Source organism: Eleutherodactylus coqui, chromosome 8, assembly GCF_035609145.1.
Source record: "Eleutherodactylus coqui strain aEleCoq1 chromosome 8, aEleCoq1.hap1, whole genome shotgun sequence".
Classification (NCBI taxonomy): Eukaryota; Metazoa; Chordata; class Amphibia; order Anura; family Eleutherodactylidae; genus Eleutherodactylus; species Eleutherodactylus coqui.
Window position 1 is genome coordinate 98,783,738 of NC_089844.1, and position 23,818 is coordinate 98,807,555.

At 40.4% G+C, this 23,818-nt stretch overlaps 2 protein-coding genes across 5 annotated transcripts; both read right to left on the reverse strand.

Annotated features, from left to right (window-relative positions):
* Positions 1 to 937: 937 nt before the first annotated feature.
* Positions 938 to 5,318, reverse strand: LOC136577541 (gamma-crystallin-3-like). Of its 4 annotated transcripts, none has more exons than XM_066577451.1 (3): positions 5,298 to 5,318; positions 3,308 to 3,550; positions 938 to 1,213 (listed from the first exon to the last, which is right to left on the reverse strand). In XM_066577451.1, exons 1-3 carry the CDS (start codon positions 5,316 to 5,318, stop codon positions 938 to 940), a joined length of 540 nt encoding a protein of 179 aa, XP_066433548.1. The 4 variants fall into 4 exon arrangements, with proteins under 4 accessions (XP_066433548.1, XP_066433551.1, XP_066433549.1 ...); XM_066577454.1 differs by lacking the exon at positions 5,298 to 5,318 and adding an exon at positions 5,157 to 5,165 and having other exon boundaries at positions 938 to 1,207; XM_066577452.1 differs by lacking the exon at positions 5,298 to 5,318 and adding an exon at positions 5,157 to 5,165.
* A 6,706-nt stretch (positions 5,319 to 12,024) lies between these two features.
* LOC136577898 (gamma-crystallin-3-like) lies at positions 12,025 to 20,571 on the reverse strand (the record flags this gene model as incomplete). The annotated part of the gene is made up of 2 exons (XM_066577815.1): positions 12,025 to 12,300; positions 20,314 to 20,571. Coding segments are annotated over 2 exons (534 nt in total), but the record flags the coding sequence as incomplete, so codon positions are not given.
* Between the last annotated feature and the right edge of the window lie 3,247 nt (positions 20,572 to 23,818).

Below are 23,818 nucleotides of genomic sequence, written 5' to 3' on the forward strand. Positions count from 1 at the left end.
TGCACTGATTGGCGGTGAAGCTGCCTTTCAGTTTATTCAGCCTACCTGTGTGTAGTTTAGAAGATTTATACCAGCTCCTCCTATTAAAGAATGCTGGTAAGGACGGCTGCACACCGATGTAAGCACATATGCTCGCTATCGCGAGACGTATATGCTTTCTGTAGGATGCACGATCACAGGAATGTTTGAGTGGGCAAGTCAGCTGATTTGGGTAGGCGGATCAGCTGACCTAGTAGGCTCAGGTGACATTGCTTGACCCCCCGAAATCACACAGCTCCATACAATTGTGCCCAAAAATAGAGCATGTCGCTTTTTTTCCTGCGCTCGAAATGTGTGTTAAATACAAAACACATGTTAAGGAACCTATTTCAATCAATGGGTTCTATTTGCCATGCATTGTAGGCGCAGAATTTGTGGCCACAAATGCGCTCATGTGAAGCCACCCTTAAACTTTTTGCATGCTATTCAGGTCTCTGTGGAGTCTTTCCCTGGGCATTACTGATCTAGAACTTTAGTCTTGTCTCTAGCACTTTGTCAGTTTTCGACCTCAGCTACCGTCCCCGTCTGCTCTGGCTATCTCAGCGTCCTGGCATTCCCTTGCCCTATTTTCCATGCGGGGACAATTAGGGAATATTCTAGGTTCTGCACAAATCTTAGGAAGGGCTGGTTATGGACAGTTTATGGATAGTCTGTGATCTTCTGTATACCCGTTCCATTCTGTAGTGTGTCTGTTTGTGGTTTTGTGCATTTTCTGTACACCTGCATTCCCTGTGATAGAACTAAGGCTTCTCTGATGTGACAGAGTTTGACACGTGTTGCGTTGTTCAGAATAGTCAGCCGGGACCAAAAGAAGAGGTAGTGTGCTTATTTTAACACTGTTATTGTTTATTTAACAATTTTACTGAATAGCAATTCAATTGTTAATGCATTTATGAATTTAATAGACATGATGGACACGTCTGAAGGAACCAATTCTGGGGCTCATGGCTCCCCAGTCGCTGAATCTCCTGTACTCTCCTGGTCTCAGGTAATACTGACGTCCTCTATAATTGGGTTCATCATAGAACATCCAGTATCCGTCATTTACTTGACAAGAGTGGATGTCATTGTAGCGGAATCTCTCATAGACATGAGGGCAATCTTCATTGAACTCCATCATCTGTCCGCTGAAGTCTTCCTTCTCATAGATCCTGATTCTAAATGATCCCTGATGCTGTTAAAAGAAATGTACTGTTAACATATATAAGAATAAAAATAAAGAGAATAAAGAGCATGCAGTAATTGAATGTGTATAGCAAGTAATGGGGGCATCCATAGAGAGATACCGGGCGCCTATATCAAAATTCTGAATTCTCTAAGAAGAATTATAGTAGTCAGCAAAAAAGTATGTTCCTACCCAGATTGTGCTATAGCAAATTACCTTATATTATACCTTGTCACTCACTTTGGGCCTGAGCTAGGTCATACAGATGTAGCCTTTAAAAAACTTAAAAGACTAAAATAGCTGAATTTACTGCCCAGGGAAGTTTTACTTTTTTTCCATGTTGCAGTGCACAAAAAGAGGAGAGGGGTGCTTCTTGCCACCAGGTTCCCTTAACCCACAAGTTACATACATAGATATAATCACATACTGTATGTTAAGTCATGTAGTCTGCAGCCTTTAGACATAAGCAATTGATTAAGTTGCCTTTTATGTCTTAAAGATTAGTTTTTTATTAGTGAGGTTTTAACCCCTGAGGGATGTAGCTAGTTTGGGACTTGAGGCAATATCAGTTTTTTTTACTTTATGCATCGCTGCATTCTTAGAGCCATAACAACTATGTAAGGATTTGTTTTTTGTGAGATAAGCTGTAGATTTCATTCACACTATTTTGCTGCACGTATGATTTGTTCATCAATTTTTAATACGATTTTTAGGTAGGACGAGCAAAAAATGCAACTGTGGCATTGTATTTTATTTTTGCATCATACTCTGTGAAGGATAAATAATGAGTTAGCTTTATAGTATAGGTCATTCTGGTTGCTGTAATACCAATTATTTATTATTTGTTAGCATAAAGCATTTTTAAAAGAAACAAAGGTTTTTTCATTCCTTGTTTCTTTTTTTAACATTTAACATTTTATTTATTTTAAGGCCTGCTAGGGAGTTGATCATGTGATTACTTAATCTGTGGTATAATGCACTGCAATACTTATATACTATAGTGTAATATGCCTTCCAAAGTAATGTTGTCAGGCATCCTATCAAGCCCTAGCTCTGACAGAGCCTAATAGGAGCATAGAGATAGTAGTCCTAGTGGTGCCTGTCTGCTTTAGAAACCTTTCTGCATTGAGATTGTATTATAGGGGTTATGGGTGCACTAATTGAGTGGCAGAGGTAGCTATCCCCTCTGTCTAACCTTTTAGATGTCAAGGTCGCCATTATATGGCCAGTATTGGCATTATCGTTGATCCTGACTACTGCAGTAACATATAGCTGACACCAACTGTGGATAGTGTGGGAGCAACTCCCGTGCCTGTACTATTCTTGTGCCATGGTTTTATGCAGTATCTATGCATTTTCCCCTAATGCAGTATTCATCAAAAGGGCTCAGATCGTATTTCAATGTATTAATGCTAGAAAGGGGAAATTTATTGCTTTGACAAATATTCAATGTTATTTATGAGAAATTAGCCGCTCTCAAAGTGGGTCACAGAATTTGCCCAAACAAGTTTATTTATATGCAAATTTTCTGCTATTATCTATTTGCGTTTTTTTTTTTTACGTTAGCAGATCAATGCACCACTTCAATGATCAGAAAACACCTTATAAGAACAAAGCTGTTATATAATGGTATGCCCACATGGTGGATTTTTTGCCGTGGAATTTGATGCGGAATCTACACGTCAAACTCCACAGCCAATCTGAATCCAATTACAATGCGTATCCCCGACATGACATGTCACTTCTTAATGTGCATTCCGTGCCATTTCTGTGCATAATCCGCATTGGGAATTCCGCATGTAGATGTGCGCATTGAATAGGGCTTGATCCATGTGCTGATCAGTGGCCAAATATTTGCATAGTAGTGGTAGAAATCCACAGCTCAGCTATGGATTCCTGCATGACTTTTAGAGGTGGAATCCACATGGAAAACTCTTTGTCGAATTCCTCCATGTGAATATGACCTATGCCTATAAGCATAGCAAAAACTTGCAAACAGTGAGAGAGTTGTTAATACTGAACCACCCCTTTCAGTTAGCAGGTTTTTGATTGATTATCACTTCTAAGATTTAAAAAAATTTAATTACAAGTCAAGCTACTAACCCGAGGGCTTACGCGACATGACCTAATGGAGTCATTATAGCCCATCCATTGTTGGAAGTCAGGATACTCTCCTCTATGAAGAAAGTACTGGTGTCCTCTGTAGTTGGGGTGTTCATACAAGATCCAGTTTCCACTTTCTACACGGATGGAGTTACAGCTTCTGAAGTATGAAGACAAGTCTGGGCATTCAGAGTTACACTCATGGGAGCGACCCTGGAAGTTCCTGTCCTCGTAGAAGATGATCTGCAAAATAAAAATGTGAATATTAACATAATAAATACCAAAATAATAAAGGTAACATATTTATACATTTTAAAACAAAATAGTTAAAGCCAACACTTTGAAACAATGCAGAAAAATCCAAATTTAAACAACTACTGAAGGTCTTGAAGGCCCGTACAATAGTAAATTGTTAGATGGATGCACCTGAAATGCTTATCGACAGATAAGCTGCTTGGCAAAGCAGCATTGAGTATTGAGAATTCACATGCAGATTATAACTGTGGCATCCTCCTGAGCAATGACTATCTGAGAAAATGTTAGTGAGTCATCCTGCTAAGGTTAAGAAGTGAATCGTCTAGACAAGACTTTATGATATTTAATATTAATACACCTTGTTCATTTTTCTGCTCTTCAATTAATGTTATGCAATTAGATTGCAGAAAACTGATGGATTGCCATGGCAAAAGGACCACAGACAATAGCCTCCAGGTCTGCCATGGCTTGTAATGTCAAAGACAGAAGATAATATACTGCAGTACAGAAGTACTGTAGTTTATTACCTGAGCAATCATAGGATCGTGGGGTCAAGTCCCCTACGGGACATTAAAAAAAGGTGAAAAAGTTTTAAAATATCCAAGTAAAATAAAAAATTGCAATAATATTTTTTTGTGCAATTTTTCATTACAACTCGTACAATAAATTGAATACACATTTTATCCCACATAGTAAACCCTCTAAAAAAAAGTTTAAAAAAACAGAGCTGAAATGCCTTTAATACGGAATTGAAAATTACTTAATTCTGCTGGCAATTCTGCATCAAAACCCCAGTTTCGACATGAGGGTGCTACAGATCACCACCCAATGAGCAAGCTCTCATATGGCTATGTCAATGGTGAGATGTGGCTCACTATTACCAAAATGGCACTTGCTGATGCTTTTAAGTATTGGGCCCCTGCGTTCAAGTCATTTGGTAGATACGTCACCTAAGGAGGCAAGTGCATTTTTCCTATAGTGTCCCTTAGATTGTTATACACAAGTAATCTTAAGCCTGTGTTATTAAGCGGCAGGCATACTTTTCTTCAGGAGGGTGACACATCTGACATCATCAAGCTTATTCCTGGTGCTCAGGCAAGAGTGCTGCTTGAGTCTGGGGTAGGGAGTTTCACTCCCTTCTCTGCTGTCATGCTGAGAAAATCCATAGAACTCTATAGGTCTGGTAGATGGCAAAAGAGTGTCCTTTAGGTGTCCTCCAGGCTTGTATAAGTTGGTATACCTTTTTTGCCTATATAGGAAAACAGATGGCTGTGCTTTCCTATTAACCCATTTTTACAATGGCAATCTATAGGTAATGGATGCAACAGTATGGAACACAGTTGCATACATCAAAGGTATCTGTTGGGAGTATAGATTGGGAACAATTGAAAATATGAATGCCAAATAGATTCTCTAAACATGATATGAGTAGCCTAGTTAATAATATTTCACAAAACTATGTTATTTTGTACATTGTAGAACATATGCTTTTATTTGTTACAAGGAAGAAGTATTTTGAACACTGCTTGTCACTACGTACTGTGTAATGTCCTTCCATTTCACATATAACACTTTGTACTAAACTATTTCTTACCTTTCCCATTTTGCTTTTTGTGGTAGCAGATCTCATTTAGTCTTCACTGTCAAATGACAGGGGCATTTATATACTGTACCTCTTCTATTGTATGGAGAACCTGCTGACCTGCCAGCTAATTAGAATAAATAGTAGTGTTACCTTCATTGAAGTTTTGTTCATTGTGACTATTGTGGAATATGTGCTTGCTCTTATATTTTAGAAGGTTCTCCCAGACTAGTTTATAGATAAAAGAAAAGAATAACAAAACAGCTAAACTGTGTGATGCATTTTTCAAAACTTTGCTGCTTCTATGTATAGCACTCTCCCTTATTCCACCTCCCTTGTCTCCTCACTATCCCACAACCCCAAACAACTCTTTGAGACCTTTCACTCCCTCCTCAGCCCCAAGGAACAGGCCCCTGCGACAGACCTGACTGCTGGAGAACTAGCTGCCTATTTCAAAGAAAAAATCGACCACATTCGAAAAGAAATCTATGAAAGCTGCATGGTTAGCCCTGATCCCAGTTTCATCAGCACTGCACCCAGCACCTACTCACTATCTACGCTAGAACCAACGACAGAAGAAGAAGTCTCCAGGCTGCTTTCCGCTGCCCGCCCCACCACCTGCGCTAGCGACCCTCTCCCCTCTCACCTCCTCCGCTCCCTTTCCCCAGCTCTCATTACTCACCTTACCACAATCTGCAACCTCTCCCTAACCTCTGGCACTTTTCCCTCCTCATTCAAACACTCCATTATATCCCCTCTGCTTAAAAAACCAACCCTGGACCCGACTAATGCTGCCAACTACCGACCCGTCTCAAACCTCCCCTTTATCTCCAAATTACTGGAACGCCTGGTCTACTCCCGCCTTACTCGCTTTCTCTCTGACAACTTGCTCCTCGACCCCCTCCAGTCTAGTTTCCGCTCTCTACACTCGACCGAAACTGCCCTTACAAAAGTAACAAATGACCTGATGATTGCAAAGTCGAGAGGTGATTTCTCCCTACTAATCCTCCTTGACCTGTCTGCTGCATTTGACACTGTTGACCATAATCTCCTTCTCACTATGCTCCACTCTATTGGTCTAAAGGATACTGCTCTCTCCTGGTTCGCTTTCTACCTCTCTGACTGCTCTTTCAGTGTTTCCTTTGCTGGTTGTATCTCTACTCCACTTCCTCTCGCTGTTGGGGTACCCCAGGGCTCGGTCCTTGGTCCCCTTCTCTTCTCTATCTATACTGCCCCAATTGGACGAACCATCCACAAATTTGGCCTCCAATACCATCTCTACGCTGATGACACCCAACTATACACCTCCTCTCGTGAGATCTCTGGACCATTCCTCCAAAATATCACTGACTGTCTGTCCGCTGTCTCTAACACTATGTCCTCCCTTTTTCTCAAACTAAACCTCTCTAAAACTGACCTCCTTGTCTTTCCACCTTCTAACCGACCTCCCCTCAACATCTCCATTCCAGTGTCTGGCACCATCATAACCCCCAGACGGCATGCCTGATGCCTTGGGGTCACATTGGACTCTGACCTCTCCTTTGCCCCCCATATCCAATCTCTGGCCCAAACATGCCACATGCACCTCAGAAATATTGCTAAAATACGTCTGTTCCTAACCACGGACACGCTAAAGACGCTCGTGGTTGCGCTCATCCACTCCCGGCTTGACTACTGCAACTCGCTACTCATTGGCCTCCCCCGCACTAGACTCGCTCCACTCCAATCCATACTAAATGCAGCAGCTAGACTCATTTTTCTATCCAGTCGTTATTCAGACGCCTCTGCAATATACCAGTCGCTGCATTGGCTGCCCATCCACTGCAGAACTAAATTTAAACTCCTCTACCTCACTCACAAAGCTCTGCATGGCGCTGCGCCACCATACATCGCCTCCCTACTGTCAGTATAGCACCCAGCGCGCTCACTCCGATCGGCTAACACCCTCAGACTAAACACCCCTGTAATACGAACCTCTCATGCTCGCCTACAGGACTTCACTAGAGCAGCACCCATCCTCTGGAATGCTCTACCCCAAGGCATCCGGACAATTCCCGATGCACGAAATTTCAGACGTGCCTTAAAAACGCACCTCTTCAAGGAAGCATACCAAATCTCCTGACCTAGTCCCTCGCCCCTCCCTATGATGCTCCATCCTGTTTGCCTCCTGATAAATGATCTGTACATAAAATTTCCTATTGCCTGTGTTCCCCAACCCCTGCACCTCCTGTACCACCCTCAACCCATTTGTGTCTAACCCAATGTATCTCACATTGTAATTGTTGCAATTGTTGTATTGTTTTGCATTTATCCATGCCTGAAAGCGCTGCGGAATAAGTTGGCGCTATACAAATAAAGATTATTATTATTATGTATATCATGAACCTGTTCTTCTGACAAAACAGTGGTATTACATAAAGCTTTTAATGAGAATTGAATATATACCGTAAATGTCAAAGGTAATAAGAACATTTAGTATAGAATTTGCAAACAAGATAGACTCATAAACCTCCAGTCACTTACTGTTGGTGTTCACCTGAGGTATATTATATCACTAAATTAAAGGCACGGAAGTATGCCTCTCATCCCATAATGGGGTAGTGTGATGAATAGTCTCTACTTCACACTTGCTAGGGCATATATGTAGATAGTTTTCCTTGACTTATCTTTATTTCATATTCTAGATATTACTTTGAGTTATTAGACCCCTGATTAAATCTAACCAATAAAACACGTAGGATTATATACACTTGCATTGTTACAATATTTTGCAGTGTCTTTGCAGCGCTTCAGTATTACATCAACTGTATCATGTCACTGTAGCACTAAGGCCTCCCTCACACACACCGCTTTTAGCGCAGTGCTAAACACTGTCAGAGGCTTCCATTGTTTTCCATAAAGCCTCTCACACAGCTGCAGACAGCCACGATTTTTGAGTGAAGTCTGTCCTATGTTTGAGAGTTTACTGTTCCTCATCAAGGATGAAATGCTAAATGCTGACGTCTGCAAGTAAATCGCGGTGCTTTCCGCAACGCAACTGTGAGGGAGGTCTTAGGGATTACATCTACTACATGGTTATTGCAGTCTTATAAATTGTTAAAGAGTTTGGTTTTTGAAACGTTTAATACATTTTCTAATAAAAGGTACGGTTTAACCCCTATCCTCTTCTCAGTGATACAATTTACATAGTTTTAAGGGCGACAGTATATTTGTCAGTCTGTGAATTCTATCCATCTATATAGTTTACATCCTCATAAAGATATGATCATAGAGAAGACAATGTTTACTGACATTTTTGATGTTTTGTGGAATATTCACTGTCAAGTTATAACTATCATCTGGTAATGTTTTTGTGATTCCCCATGTGTGTCATATTTCTCCTAGTTATCACTTTATTCTCTTTTAATATTTCTGGAATATTTTGGGGATAATGGAGAAGGGGTGGGGAGATATCTGAGTATCCTATGATAGGTCCAATTGTTGGGTGGTCTTTTGCTTTTTAGGGAAAATTACTTTGCATCCATGGTAATGCTGTTGAGAGCATAGACAAAGCCTCCCCTTCTATGGATATTCACTGCTCGGTGTCCCCGTGTCTATGCCAATCAACCACTCTGAGTAAATGAGATGCTTGGTGATATGCCTTAATATCAGGAAGACCCGACCTTTCCTCTGATAGAGGTCTCATCAATGTGAAATGGGCTATGCGAGATGGTTTGTCTGCCCAGATAAATTTGTCCATTAGAGAGTTAAGGTGTCTGAAGAGTTCAGATGGTATGGCAATTGGGAGGGCCTGGAGAGAGTCTGGTAGGATGTTCATTTTAAAGATCGCGCATCTCCCAAGCAAGGAGAATAAGCTCTTTGTCCAGGTGCTCAGATCTGATCTTATTTCATTTAGCAGGCTTGGCTAATTAGCTGAATGAAGATCCTTTATGTCTATGGTTAAGTGATATGGCTAGGTATTTTATGTGCTCATTAGCCCATCAGAAGGACTTCCTCAGATCAGCTACTTGGGGTTTGGATAGGGATATATTGAGTGCTGCAGACTTTTGTTAGTTAATGTTGAAGTTGGAGAGTTGTGCATATCAACAAAGTTCTGCTATGAAGTTGGAAAGCAAAACGCGTGGTGTTGAGAGCACGAATAATAGGTCATTGGCATAGGCAGCTGCTTTGTGCATAGTTCCTGTCTTGCGTCTTTTCATATGTCAAATGTGGGAGATATGTGGCCATTTGTCTTCACCAAGGCTGAGGGGGATGCATAATTGCTTGAGATCCATGACATCATATGGGACCCCAGCCCAATGGGCCTAAAGGTTTCATGCATGAACTCCCAGTTTATTCTATCAAACACTTTGTCCGCATGTGTAGAGGGCAAGCACATTCGGTGGGACACTTGTTTTGCCAGATGTAAGAGGTTAATTGCTCTAATGGTATTATCTCTTGCTTCTCATAGGAGAATGAGGCCTACCTGTGAACTGGATTATATTTTTCTCCAGCAGGTTTCAGGGTATTCTGTAGCTTCCTAATTGTATAGTGTGCACACACCATCAGGCCAGGTCAGACACAAGTGATGAATCTCAGGTCTAAGCTGGGTCTGGCATACAATGCTCAGAGCCTCAAGTTTATTGAAACACATAATATTTGCCCTTTATGGGCGTATAACAGATTACATCAGTAACATGTAGGATTCCCATAAGTTGGGCCATATGGAATTCCCTGCCCCCCTCCCCACACCTCTCTCCAGTCCAGTGTATAAGCCAGTCTTTGTTCTATCAGCATGTGGTCCACTCTTGTCACTATTGTGGCTGAATAGTGGGACCTGGGAACCTGAAATGCAGCCCAGCATGTTGCCCCTCGCCTGCCCTAGCCGTTTCTGTGTCGTTTCCATCACTTTCTTGGGTTTTGCAGATTTTCACCAATGAAAACCTTAGCAGAGCATGGCTGATATACAAAAATGCTCGAGTCGCCCATTGACTTCAATGGGGTTCGTTACTCGAAACGAACCCTCGAGCATCGCGGAAAGTTCGACTCGAGCAACGAGCACCCGAGCATTTTGGTGCTCGCTCATCTCTAATTATCTGCCTTGCAAGCAGAAAAATTGAGTTTTAAAATAGCAAATTTTTAAAACATTTCAGTAAATTTATTATTTTTTAAATGAACCCCCAACTTATCAACTAAAATTCACCACTAACATAAAGTACAATGTACTTTAGATGAAAAAAAAAAACTATCTCAGAATCAGTCGCATAAGTAAAAGTATTCCAAACTTTTTGGGCGCCTACCCACTTGAGCGCCTTTTTGGGCGCCTACTCACTTGAGGGCGCCTACCCACTTGCGTTGCCGATTTTCGCGTGTGAAAAACGCAGCGTTTTTTGCGCGTTTTTTGCAGCCCTCCATTGACAATCATGGGTGCATTAAGAGAAAAATAAGGAGACATATGCAACTGACAGTTCCTATGTGAAAAAACCCCACGAAACGGAAAAAAAAACCCAGATGGACAAGAACACATTCTATACTAATTGCTGTTGAGAAAAAACGCAAAACATCACAGGAAAAAAAATCGCAAGTGGGTAGGCACCCTAAAATGACACCCATCAGATTTGAAAAATAACGCCTGGTCGGGAAGACCAAAACTGGCTGAAGGCTGAAGGGCTTAAGGAACATAGTGTTTTATAGTAATAACTAAATATAAGATTTTTAATACAAAAGATAACCGTTGTAAAAAAAAATTGTCCTTTTTGTTATTGCACTGATTGGCGGTGAAGCTGCCTTTCAGTTTATTCAGCCTACCTGTGTGTAGTTTAGAAGATTTATACCAGCTCCTCCTATTAAAGAATGCTGGTAAGGGCGGCTGCACACTGATGTAAGCACATATGCTCGCTATCGCGAGACGTATATGCTTTCTGTAGGATGCACGATCACAGGAATGTTTGAGTGGGCGAGTCAGCTGATTAGGGTAGGCGGATCAGCTGACCTAGTAGGCTCAGGAGACATTGTTTGACCCCACGAAATCACACAGTGCCATACAATTGTGCCCAAAAATAGAGCATGTTGCTTTTTTTCCCCTGTGCTCAAAATGTGTGTTAAATACAAAACACATGTTAAGGAACCTATTACAATCAATGGGTTCTACTTGCTATGCATTGTAGGCGCCGATTTTTTGGCCACAAATGCACTCATGTGAAGCCACCCTTAAACTCTTTGCATGCTATTGAGCACTGGCGTAACTATAGGGGATGCAGGGGATGTGGTTGCACCTGACCCAGGTGCGTTAGGGGGGCCCATAAGGCCTCTCTTTTCCATATAGACAGCCTAGTACTATGAGTAAAGCATTATATTTGGGGGCCCTGTTACAGGTTCTGCATTGGGGCCCAGGAGCTTCAAGTTACGCCTCTGCTATTCAGGTCTCTGTGGGGTCTTGCCCTGCGCATTACTGATCTAGAACTTTTGTCTTCTTTCTAGCACTTTGTCAGTTTTCGATCTCAGCTATCGTCCCCGTCTTCTCTGGCTATCTCAGCGTCCTGGCATTCCCTTGCTCTATTTTCCATGCAGGGACAATTAGGGAATATTCTAGGTTCTGCACAAATGTTAGGAAGGGCTGGTTACGGACAGTTTATGGATAGTCTGTGATCTTCTGTATACCCGTTCCATTCTGTAGTGTGTCAGGTTTGTGGTTTTGTGTGTTTTCTGTATACCTGCATTCCCTGTAATAGAACTAAGACTTGTCTGATGTGACAGAGTTTGACACGTGTTGCGTTGTTCAGACTAGTCAGCCGGGACCAAAAGAAGAGGTAGTGTGCTTATTTTAACACTGTTATTGTTTATTTAACAATATTTAACAATTTTACTGAATAGCAATACAATTGTTAATGCATTTATGAATTTAATAGACATGATGGACACGTCTGAAGGAACCAATTCTGGGGCTCATGGCTCCCCAGTCGCTGAATCTCCTGTACTCTCCTGGTCTCAGGTAATATTGACGTCCTCTATAATTGGGTTCATCATAGAACATCCAGTATCCGTCATTTACTTGACAAGAGTGGATGTCATTGTAGCGGAATCTCTCATAGACATGAGGGCAATCTTCATTGAACTCCATCATCTGTCCGCTGAAGTCTTCCTTCTCATAGATCCTGATTCTAAATGATCCCTGATGCTGTTAGAAGAAATGTACTGTTAACATATATAAGAATAAAAATAAAGAGAATAAAGAGCATGCAGTATGTGTATAGCAAGTAATGGGGGCATCCATAGAGAGATACCGGGCCCCTATATCAAAATTCTGAATTCTCTAAGAAGAGTTATAGTAGTCAGCAAAAAAGTACGTTCCTACCCAGATTGTGCTATAGCAAATTACCTTATATTATACCTTGTCACTCACTTTGGGCCTGAGCTAGGTCACAGATGTAGCCTTTAAAAAACTTAAAAGACTAAAATGGCTGAATTTACTGCCCAGGGAAGTTTTACTTTTTTTCCATGTTGCAGTGCACAAAAAGAGGAGAGGGGTGCTTCTTGCCACCAGGTTTTCTTAACCCACAAGGTACATACATAGATATAATCACATACTGTATGTTAAGTCATGTAGTCTGCAGCCTTTAGACATAAGCAATTGATTAAGTTGCCTTTTATGTCTTAAAGATTAGTTTTTTATTAGTGAGGTTTTAACCCCTGAGGGATGTAGCTAGTTTGGGACTTGAGGCAATATCAGTTTTTTTTACTTTATGCATCGCTGCATTCTTAGAGCTATAACATCTATGTAAGGACTTGTTTTTTGTGAGATAAGCTGTAGATTTCATTCACACTATTTTGCTGCACATATGATTTGTTCATCAATTTTTAATACGATTTTTAGGTAGGACGAGCAAAAAATGCAACTGTGGCATTGTATTTTATTTTTGCATCATACTCTGTGAAGGATTGTTAGCGCAAAATTCGCTATCTCGATATACTGTGCGTTTCCAAATTAAGATAATATGTGTACAGGCCTGGAGAGCCTTTCAAAGACCACACGGCCTACATCATGTGTTCCCAAAAGAGTCTGTCTTTATTCTGCGCGCGTTGAAACTTAAATAAGTTTCCACCCAGGAAGTATACAGTTACAATTATTTAGCGTGCTGATTGGTTCTTCTAAGAGGGAGGTATTTGTGAGGTAGCTTGTGGTGTCATCCATCTGGGAGGAACTTCAGTGAGCACGCTCAGTTCATTCTTGAATATGTCCTTGTGAGAAGAACATCCTGTGTTTCTCCTCTCTGCTGTCCAAGAACACCTAAAAAGGTTTGGCCAGTTAGAACTGGTTTTACCAGTTCTCGGGACAATAGGCACTGCTCCTTAAATTCTTGTGGAAGGGGGGGGGGGGGTGATGTTTCTTCCCTTAGAGGTTTAAACCATTATAGACAAAATACAGTATATTCACAGTTGACAAAAATACAGAAAATACATATAGGATATCTCCCACAATTCCCTCCTTTGTTGTGCGTATTTTCATTCTCCTGGATGGTTTTTCCTTCCTATTTGTGTTCTCGGGCCTTTCCCTACCGCCTACAGGGGACCCTAGCTGTCACCTTCCTTATCCCTGCCTACTGCTGGGTGATATCCAGGATAAGGAAAATACCTCACAACACGTTACAGTTTCCCAACGGTATTCTAGGTAGATGGCTCCTGAAAGATTGATCTTTATTTCACGTTTTCTGCATAAGCCACCTTGTTCATAGTTTAAATGACATACAACATGTTGAATGTGACTGGCTTTCCAAATGTGATCTCAGGTTATATTGTTTGTTACATGTTAACATTGGTCTGATTACACAATATGGCTGAAACATTGGTACACTTACTGCTACCTTATTGTATCTGTTAACATTTTTGTACTATTTTATACACTAAAACTTGCTTAGTCATACCCAAGCTTTGTAAACCAAGATGTTATCAGTCTGAGACCCCCCACCATCTGAAGCAGCCAGTTTCATTGATCAAAGGTTCAGAATCAACAACTCAATTCCCTAGACAATGCTGATGGTATCACAGGATTAACAAGACAATAGATTCGTGGCCATACAATGTATATGGACAGAGCTCAAACAAACCTATACAAATGGAACTGTAGTTAATGAAGTTAGCATTGTTCTGTCACATTTCACAGTTACATCAAAGCTTCCTACACCAAACAGGGTTGAAGGCCACATGAATGTTCATAGCTATTCGTATGTAAGATACAAAATGGAGAATAAAGGAAAATACAAAATGGAGGATGAAGGACAAAATGGAGGGCTACAAATAGGCAATTATATTTGCACCACAACGCAATATTCCTAGATTTGTCATAATCCTCTTCATCAGTAGTTATGTATTTACCACATCCCTTATGAGGAAGAAGAGAAATGACAGCCCAATGACCGCAGGGGTCCTACATATAACAAAGGATTATGGGCCACATTTGTCTCCTTCCTTGATAATCTTTATTCAATGTCTGACATGAACCCAAATTAGCTTTTTTCAAGTTTCACTGAGACCGTAGTGGTTAACAGCACTTGAAAGGATTCTTTGCATTTTGATCTGGAAACACGGAGAATACACATTTATGAGTGACAGATGATATAACTCCTGATGTTAGGCACTCACATGGGAGGTGAGGCCCTCCTTTTTGGCCTGTAATAAGAATAGGCCTATTACAGCAGCATTACCAAACAAAACCTTCATAGGGCCTCAACTTAGTCTTATATTTAGGCGTGGTTCTAACCAAGTAGATGACTAATAAAAGGTTTACCTTTATTATTTACTATGACTTCTGGTGTACCTAAATATTCAAAATTACTTTCATAAAACATATTCTTAGGTCATATTTTTGGCGTGTTAAAAATTATTTTTATTTATTTATTTTTTTCTCAAGCCACGCCTCCAAATAACATGAAAAGAGGTCTATGCAAACCAACAACTCCAAACACCTACCTGTGGTAGCTGTATGCTATCATCCTGTAGTCACTGATACAGATAGTCTGGCTCGCATCGAGAAGGTACCTTGACCAATTGGCCTGGATTGTAACGGGCGCATATTATGCATCCCTGTACAAACCCTATTGCAGCAGTGTTGAACCCTGGGGTAAGCCAAGCAGAAGACACCATACCACACATTACCTCCTTGGATGAATGGGTTAGCTCAGGGATCAGGTGTGACATCATGGAGTACAGCGTGCAGGGGAGGCACAGGCATTTTACCTTTCTGCCAGACCCCAGTAGCATTCTGTTCGCTTTTCCACTCCTCCTTTTTCTTCTTTTGAGGCCTGTTCCTGTAATTCAAGCAACAGAGAAATATCTACACCTATTTCAGGTGCAAGCAGGTTACCAGCCGTTACCTCATTCAAGGGAAGTCAGGCTGCTGCGGTGCCTGCTCTCTGGTTCCTTCCAGCCTCAGTGGTTGTCTCTGTGGCATAAGCCTGGACTCTGATGATAAGTCACCTGTGCGGAAAGAGCTAAAAACTTGTAGAACAAAGCCACTGCTTCTGCATTCTGGATTGGCTTACTCAAGGACCCCATGAAACTTCCACTGTGCCACAAAGGATGTGAAATCGTGTACGATTCCAAATGTGTACCTTAAGTCGGTGCAGACATAAACAGTCCTACCTGCAGCCAGCTTACATATTGCAGTGAGCGCCATCACCTCTATTTCCTGAGTAACTGAGTGTCTCATGAGGAAAAGAGTGGTTTTTGTATAATTACCTCTTTCTGTCGGTTACCACTGCATAGCCTGTTTTGCTTGTCCATTTCCACAATATTTGGAACCATCTATGGGTAAAACTCAAGATTTACATTAATCATGGCAGTTACAACATTATTGTTAGGACCCCTAGTTTCTCTTTTCATTTGTTTCCCGACAATCATGTGCTTGCTATTAAATGTCATGGTCTGCGCCTGCTGCCCCTTCCTCTCAACCTTCTGAATTCAGTAAAAGATATGAAACAGCATTTGGAACTATACCCCTCTTGATTGCGATATGTGAGGGTGCTAGCAGGGCCGTCTCATACATAGCTAGTCTGGAAGCTGAAAGATGTTTCATTTGCACTCTATACAGTATTTTATGACCCCTTGAGGAAGCATGATATTAAGGGGCCCCACACCATCTCTGGTACCTGTGCGAAAATGTACTGCAAGCAGGAGAGGAAATATTGTTATTACAATCTACGACCATAACAACTGCACCAATGATGGTTAATTACTGGTTTACTAAGGGACTCGTATCCCTGGATACCTTTTGGGATATACTCAAATTCTGTCATTCAAAATTTTCTTATTTTTCAAATGTAACTATTTTCATGTAAAATACTGTTGTTAATTGAAAATGAGATACACTCTAAAATAGAACTTTTGTTATTAATTTGACTAAAGTACTTATCAGGTGTCTCAAGTACACAATTACCTCATTTTAGTATCTTAATTGAATAATATTCAAATTAACACAACTCAATATTTTTAAATTCTCCACATACTCAAAGAACCTATATATATATATATATATATACTGTGGTAATCCTGGACTATTATCTCACACAACTACCCTCAGAAATAAATTAGATGCCCCTCCTTTGGTCACCTCTATTTGTTCAAGTGAGAGACTTAACATGGAGTCTAAGAGTGACCTTCCCTCTATACATTACCACAATATACATATATATACCAACATCCACTTAAATGGGGACACACTTCTCTCCTAGGCTGGTCTGTGTTGAGGGTGGAGCAAGACCTCTTTCTATTGTTCTTCCCTCCCATCTCCTTACATCACCTAGCTCCACCCCCTGTGGCCTGGCTCAGCGTTTGGTCTTTCTTGCCTCATTTCATTTCTAGCCTCCGAACAGTATATACCATATAACACAATCTAACTCTCATACGGGCCCTTCATTTATACACACAAATTCACACTCACTGGGGTTTTCACTCACTCATATATACAGACTAAGTATCTCATGTGAAGTAGAAACTGGGATTGTATTTACTGTACATAGAACTTCCCATATTGAACAAAGTATATATATAAGAAAAACTCTTATGTACCGCGGTTTTTACATATTTTGTTCAGAATAGGCTATCCAATGACAAACATAATACAACTTATGCCCATTTCCACCCGCATGCTTATATTCACCACTCCAGATAGCAGCCATTTTCACCGTTCATTGTTAAACCTTCTCCCTTTTCCTTAACTCATTGACTTGCTTTTTCCTTCACCCATTTTTGTGTGTCCAGTTATGTTTACAAACATCATCTCACTGAATTTGCTTGCGAGTCATATTTCGATTTTTCCCACAACTCACGACACAGGTCTGGCTTATCTTTTAATAAGCACTTACAATTTCACCCCTGCCCATCTTGTCGTAATTGGAAAAATCCTTAATTAATTGAGATTCTCTACTCCAGCACCTCATGGCACAGATCTGCACTTTTGGCACCACATTGTGGAACCTCAACAGCCTGCTTGGCCTACCATAATCGGAGCAGAATCTCTGGCTAGCCCACATCTTTACTCCAAGCCCAAATTCCCTTGAGTTGATGTATGCAGACATGGCAAATGCAAGCATTCCATGTGCACCCCTCCCCCCACATAACAAAGGGAGACCTCTTCAGCCACATGTTGCACAATGGAAAACTCTGACCGCATGGACACTCTACTGTTTTTAACCCTTGAGCTAATTTTGCTTATATCAACTTTCCTTTTTGCTTTCTTTTAACAAGTTATACTGCACTTTCTTTGTTCCTTATTAACCTGCACAGTCTGTTCACACCATTCACTTCTACAGAGAATATAAACCCCCATAGCTCACACCTTCTTTCACTCAGGACATTTTCTTCACAGACAACATAAAAACCACACAGTATATCTACTTGATTGTTCTTTTGATACAGACTTATCATATTTCAACTCACCCGGCCCGGGGCGGATCATAGCAGAGAGGGAGAGATGGGACAGGTACAAGAATAACTTATTACCTTGTTTGAGCTCATTATCTGTCCGTCTCTGCTTCGAAGTCCCCTTGTGTCCGGATAACGATGAAATATCTTCATATCTCTGTATCTTCATTATCTCAGCGGTGCCTCCAAATTTGTTAGCGCAAAATTCGCTATCTCGATATACTGTGCGTTTCCAAATTAAGATAATATGTGTACAGGCCTGGAGAGCCTTTCAAAGACCACACGGCCTACATCATGTGTTCCCAAAAGAGTCTGTCTTTATTCTGCGCGCGTTGAAACTTAAATAAGTTTCCACCCAGGAAGTATACAGTTACAATTATTTAGCGTGCTGATTGGTTCTTCTAAGAGGGAGGTATTTGTGAGGTAGCTTGTGGTGTCATCCATCTGGGAGGAACTTCAGTGAGCACGCTCAGTTCATTCTTGAATATGTCCTTGTGAGAAGAACATCCTGTGTTTCTCCTCTCTGCTGTCCAAGAACACCTAAAAAGGTTTGGCCAGTTAGAACTGGTTTTACCAGTTCTCGGGACAATAGGCACTGCTCCTTAAATTCTTGTGGAAGGGGGGGGGGGGGGGGGTGATGTTTCTTCCCTTAGAGGTTTAAACCATTATAGACAAAATACAGTATATTCACAGTTGACAAAAATACAGAAAATACATATAGGATATCTCCCACAAGGATAAATAATGAGTTAGCTTTATAGTATAGGTCATTCTGGTTGCTGTAATACCAATTATTTATTATTTGTTAGCATAAAGCATTTTCTAAAAGAGACAAAGGCTTTTTCATTCCTTGTTTCTTTTTTTAACATTTAACATTTTATTTATTTATTTATTTTAAGGCCCGCTAGGGAGTTGATCATGTGATTACTTAATCTATGGTATAATGCACTGCAATACTTATATACTATAGTGTAATATGCCTTCCAAACAGAGGCGTAACTTGAAGCTCCCGGGCCCCGATGCAAAACTTGTAACAGGGCCCCCAACTATAATGCTTTACTCATAATACTGGGTTCCCTATATGGAGAAGAGAGGCCTTATGGGCCCCCTAAGGCTCCTGGGCCCGGGTGCAACCGCATCCCCTGCATCCTCTATAGTTACGCCCCTGCTTCCATAGTAATGTTGTCAGGCATCCTATCAAGCCCTAGCTCTGGCAGAGCCTAATAGGAGATAGTAGTCCCAGTGGTGCCTGTCTGCTTTAGAAACCTTTCTGCATTGAGATTGTATTATAGGGGTTATGGGGGCACTAATTGAGTGGCAGAGGTAGCTATCTCCCTCTGTCTAACCTTTTAGATGTCAAGGTCGCTATTATATGGCCAGTATTGGCATTATCGTGGATCCTGACTACTGCAGTAACATATAGCTGACACCAACTGTGCAAGGTGTGGGAGCAACTCCCATGCCTGTACTATTCTTGTGCCATAGGTTTATGCAGTATCTATGCATTTTCCGCTAATGCAGTATTCATCAAAAGGGTTCAAATCATATTTCAATGTATTAATGCTAGAAAGGGGAGATTTATTGCTTTGACAAATATTCAATCATGTTTATGAGAAATTGGCTGCTCTTAAAGTGGGTCACAGAATTTGCCCAAACAAGCTTATTTATATGCAAATTTTCTGATATTATCTATTTGTGTTTTTTTTTTATTATTAATTTTGTTATTTGTGTTAGCAGATCAATGCAGCACTTCAATGATCAGAAAACACCTTATAAGAACAAAGCTTATATAATGGTATGCCCACATGGTGGATTTTTTGCAGCGGAATTTGATGCGAAATCCACACGTCAAATTCCACAGCCAATCTGAATCCAATTACAACGCGTATCCCCAACATGACATGTCACTTCTTTATAAAAGCATTCCGTGCCGTTCCTGTGCATAATCAGCATCAGGAATTCCGCATGTAGATGTGCTCATTGAATAGGGAGTAATCCATGTGCTGATCAGTGGCCAAATATTTGCGTAGTAGTGGTAGAAATCCACAGCTCAGCTATGGATTCCTGCATGACTTTTAGAGGTGGAATCCACATGGAAAACTCTATGTCGAATCCCTCCATGTGAATATGACCTATGCCTATAAGCATAGCAAAAAACTTGCAAACAGTGAAAGAGTTGTTAATACTGAACCACCCCTTTCAGTTAGCAGGTTTTTGATTGATTATCACTTCAAAGATTAAAAAAAATTAAATTACAGGTCAAGCTACTAACCCGAGGGCTTACGCGACAAGACCTAATTGAGTCATTATAGCCCATCCATTGTTGGAAGTCAGGATACTCTCCTCTATGAAGAAAGTACTGGTGTCCTCTGTAGTTGGGGTGTTCATACAAGATCCAGTTTCCACTTTCTACACGGATGGAGTTACAGCTTCTGAAGTATGAAGACAAGTCTGGGCATTCAGAGTTACACTCATGAGAGCGACCCTGGAAGTTCCTGTCCTCGTAGAAGATAATCTGTGAAATAAGAATGTGAATAATAACATAATAAATACCAAAATAATAAAGGTAACATATTTATACATTTTAAAACAAAATAGTTAAAGCCAACACTTTGAAACAATGCAGAAAAATCCAAATTTAAACAACTACTGAAGGTCTGGAAGGCCCGTACAATAGTAAATTGTTAGATGGATGCACAGGAAATGCTTATCGACAGATAAGCTGCTTGGCAAAGCAGCATTGAGTATTGAGAATTCACATGTAGATTATAACTGTGGCATCCTCCTGAGCAATGACTATCTGAGAAAATGTTAGTGAGTCATCCTGCTAAGGTTAAGAAGTGAATCGTCTAGACAAGACTTTATGATATTTAATATTAATACACCTTGTTCATTTTTCTGCTCTTCAATTTATGTTATGCAATTAGATTGCAGAAAGCGTATGGATTGCCATGGCAAAAGGACCACAGACAATAGCCTCCAGGTCTGCCATGGCTTGTAATGTCAAAGACAGAAGATAATATACTGCAGTACAGAAGTACTGTAGTTTATTACCTGAGCAATCATAGGATCATAGGGTCAAGTCCCCTACGGGACATTAAAAAAGGTGAAAAAAAAGTTTTAAAGTATCCAAGTAAAATAAAAAATAGCAACAATATTTTTGTGCAATTTTTCATAACAACCCGTAAAATAAATTGAATACACATTTTATCCCACATAGTAAACCCTCTAAAAAAGTTTAAAAAAACAGAGCTGAAATGCCTTTAATACGGAATTGAAAATTACTTAATTCTGCTGGCAATTCTGCATCAAAACCCCAGTTTCGACATGAGGGTGCTACAGATCACCACCCAATGAGCAAGCTCTCATATGGCTATGTCAATGGTGAGATGTGGCTCACTATTACCAAAATTGCTGATGCTTTTAAGTATTGGGCCCCTGCGTTCAAGTCATTTGGTAGATACGTCACCTAAGGAGGCAAGTGCATTTTTCCTACATTATCCCTTAGATTGTTATGCACAAGTAATATTAAGCCTGTGTTATTAAGCGGCAGGCATACTTTTCTTCAGGAGGGTGACACATCTGACATCATCAAGCTTATTCCTGGTGCTCAGGCAAGAGTGCTGCTTGAGTCTGGGGTAGGGTGTTTCACTCCCTTCTCTGCTGACATGCTGAGAAAATCCATAGAACTCTATACTTTGTTATTTTGTACATTGTAGAACATATACCATGCTTTAATTTGTTACAAGGAAGAAGTATTTTGAACACTGCTTGTCACTACATACTGTGTAATGTCATTCCATTTCACATATAACACTTTGTACTAAACGATTCCTTACCTTTCCCATTTTGCTTTTTGTGGTAGCAGATCTCATTTAGTCTTCACTGTCAAATGACAGGGGCATTTATATACTGTACCTCCTCCATTGTATGGAGAACCTGCTGACCTGCCAGCTAATTAGAATAAATAGTAGTGTTACCTTCATTGAAGTTTTGTTCATTGTGACTATTGTGGAATATGTGCTTGCTCTTATATTTTAGAAGGTTCTCCCAGACTAGTTTATAGATAGAAGAACAGAATGACAAAACAGCTAAACTGTGTGATGCATTTTTCAAAACTTTGCTGCTTCTATGTATAGCACTCTCAATGTATATAATGAACCTGTTCGTCTGACAAAACAGTGGTATTACATGAAGCTTTTAATGAGAATAAAATATCTAAATGTCAAAGGTAATAAGAAAATTTTATATGCAATTTGCATACAAGATAGACTCATAAACCTCCAATCACTTACTGTTGGTATTCACCTGAGGGATATTATTTTACTAAATTAAAGGCACGGAAGTATGCCTCTCATCCCATAATGGGGTAGTGGGATGAATAGTCTCTACTTCACACTTGCTAGGGCATATATGTAGATAGTTTCCCTTGACTTATCTTTATTTCATATTCTAGATATTACTTTGAGTTATTAGACCCCTGATTCAATCTAACCAATTAAACACGTAGGATTTATATACACCTGCATTGTTATGATATTTTTCAGTATCTTTGCAGCGCTTCAGTATTACATCAACTGTATCATGTCACTGTAGCACTATGGCCTCCTTCACACACACCGCTTTTAGCGCAGTGCTAAACACTGTCAGAGGCTTCCATTGTTTTCCATGAAGCCTCTCACACAGCTGCAGACAGCCACCCGAAAGCGCCGCGATTTTTGAGTGAAGTCTGTCCTATGTATGAGAGTTTAGTGCTCATCATCAAGGATGAGGAATGCTAAATACTGACGTTGTCTGTAAATCGTGGTGCTTTCCGCAACGCACCTGTGAGGGAGGCCTTAGTGATTACATCTACTACATGGTTATTGCAGTACTTATAAATTGTCAAAGAGTTTGGTTTTTGAAACTTTTAATACATTTTCTAATAAAAGGTACGGTTTAACCCCTATTCTCTTCTCAGTGATACAATTTACATAGTTTTAAGGGCGACAGTATATTTGTCAGTCAGTGAATTCTATCCATCTGTATAGTTTACATCCTCATAAAGATATGATCATAGAGAAGACAATGTTTACTGACATTTTTGATGTTTTGTGGAATATTCACTGTCAAGTTATAACTATCATCTGGTAATGTTTTTGTGATTCCCCATGTGTGTCATACTTCTCTTAATTCTCACTTTATTCTCCTTTAATATTTCAGGAATATTTTGGGAATAATGGAGAAGGGATGGGGCGATATCTGATTATCCTATAATAGGTCCAATTGTTGGGTGGTCTTTTGCTTTTTGGGGTAAATCACTTTGCATCCATGGTAATGCTGTTGAGAGCATAGACAAAGCCTCCCCTTCGATGGATATTCACTGCTCGGTGTCCCCGTGTCTATGCCAATCAACCACTCTGAGTAAATGAGATGCTTGGTGATATGCCTTAATATCAGGAAGACCCGACCCTTCCTCTGATATAGGTCTCATCAATGTGAAATGGGCTATGCGAGATGGTTTGTCTGCCCAGATAAATTTGTCCATTAGAGAGTTAAGGTGTCTGAAGAGTTCAGATGGTATGGCAATTGGGAGGGCCTGGAGAGAGTCTTGGTAGGATGTTCATTTTAAGGATCTCCCAAGCCAGGAGAATAAGCCCTTTGTCCAGGTGCTCAGATCTGATCTTATTTCATTTAGCAGGCCTGGCTAATTAGTTGAATGAAGGTCCTTTGTGTCTGTGGTTAAGTGATATGCCTAGGTATTTTATGTAGTCATTAGCCCATCAGAAGGACTTCCT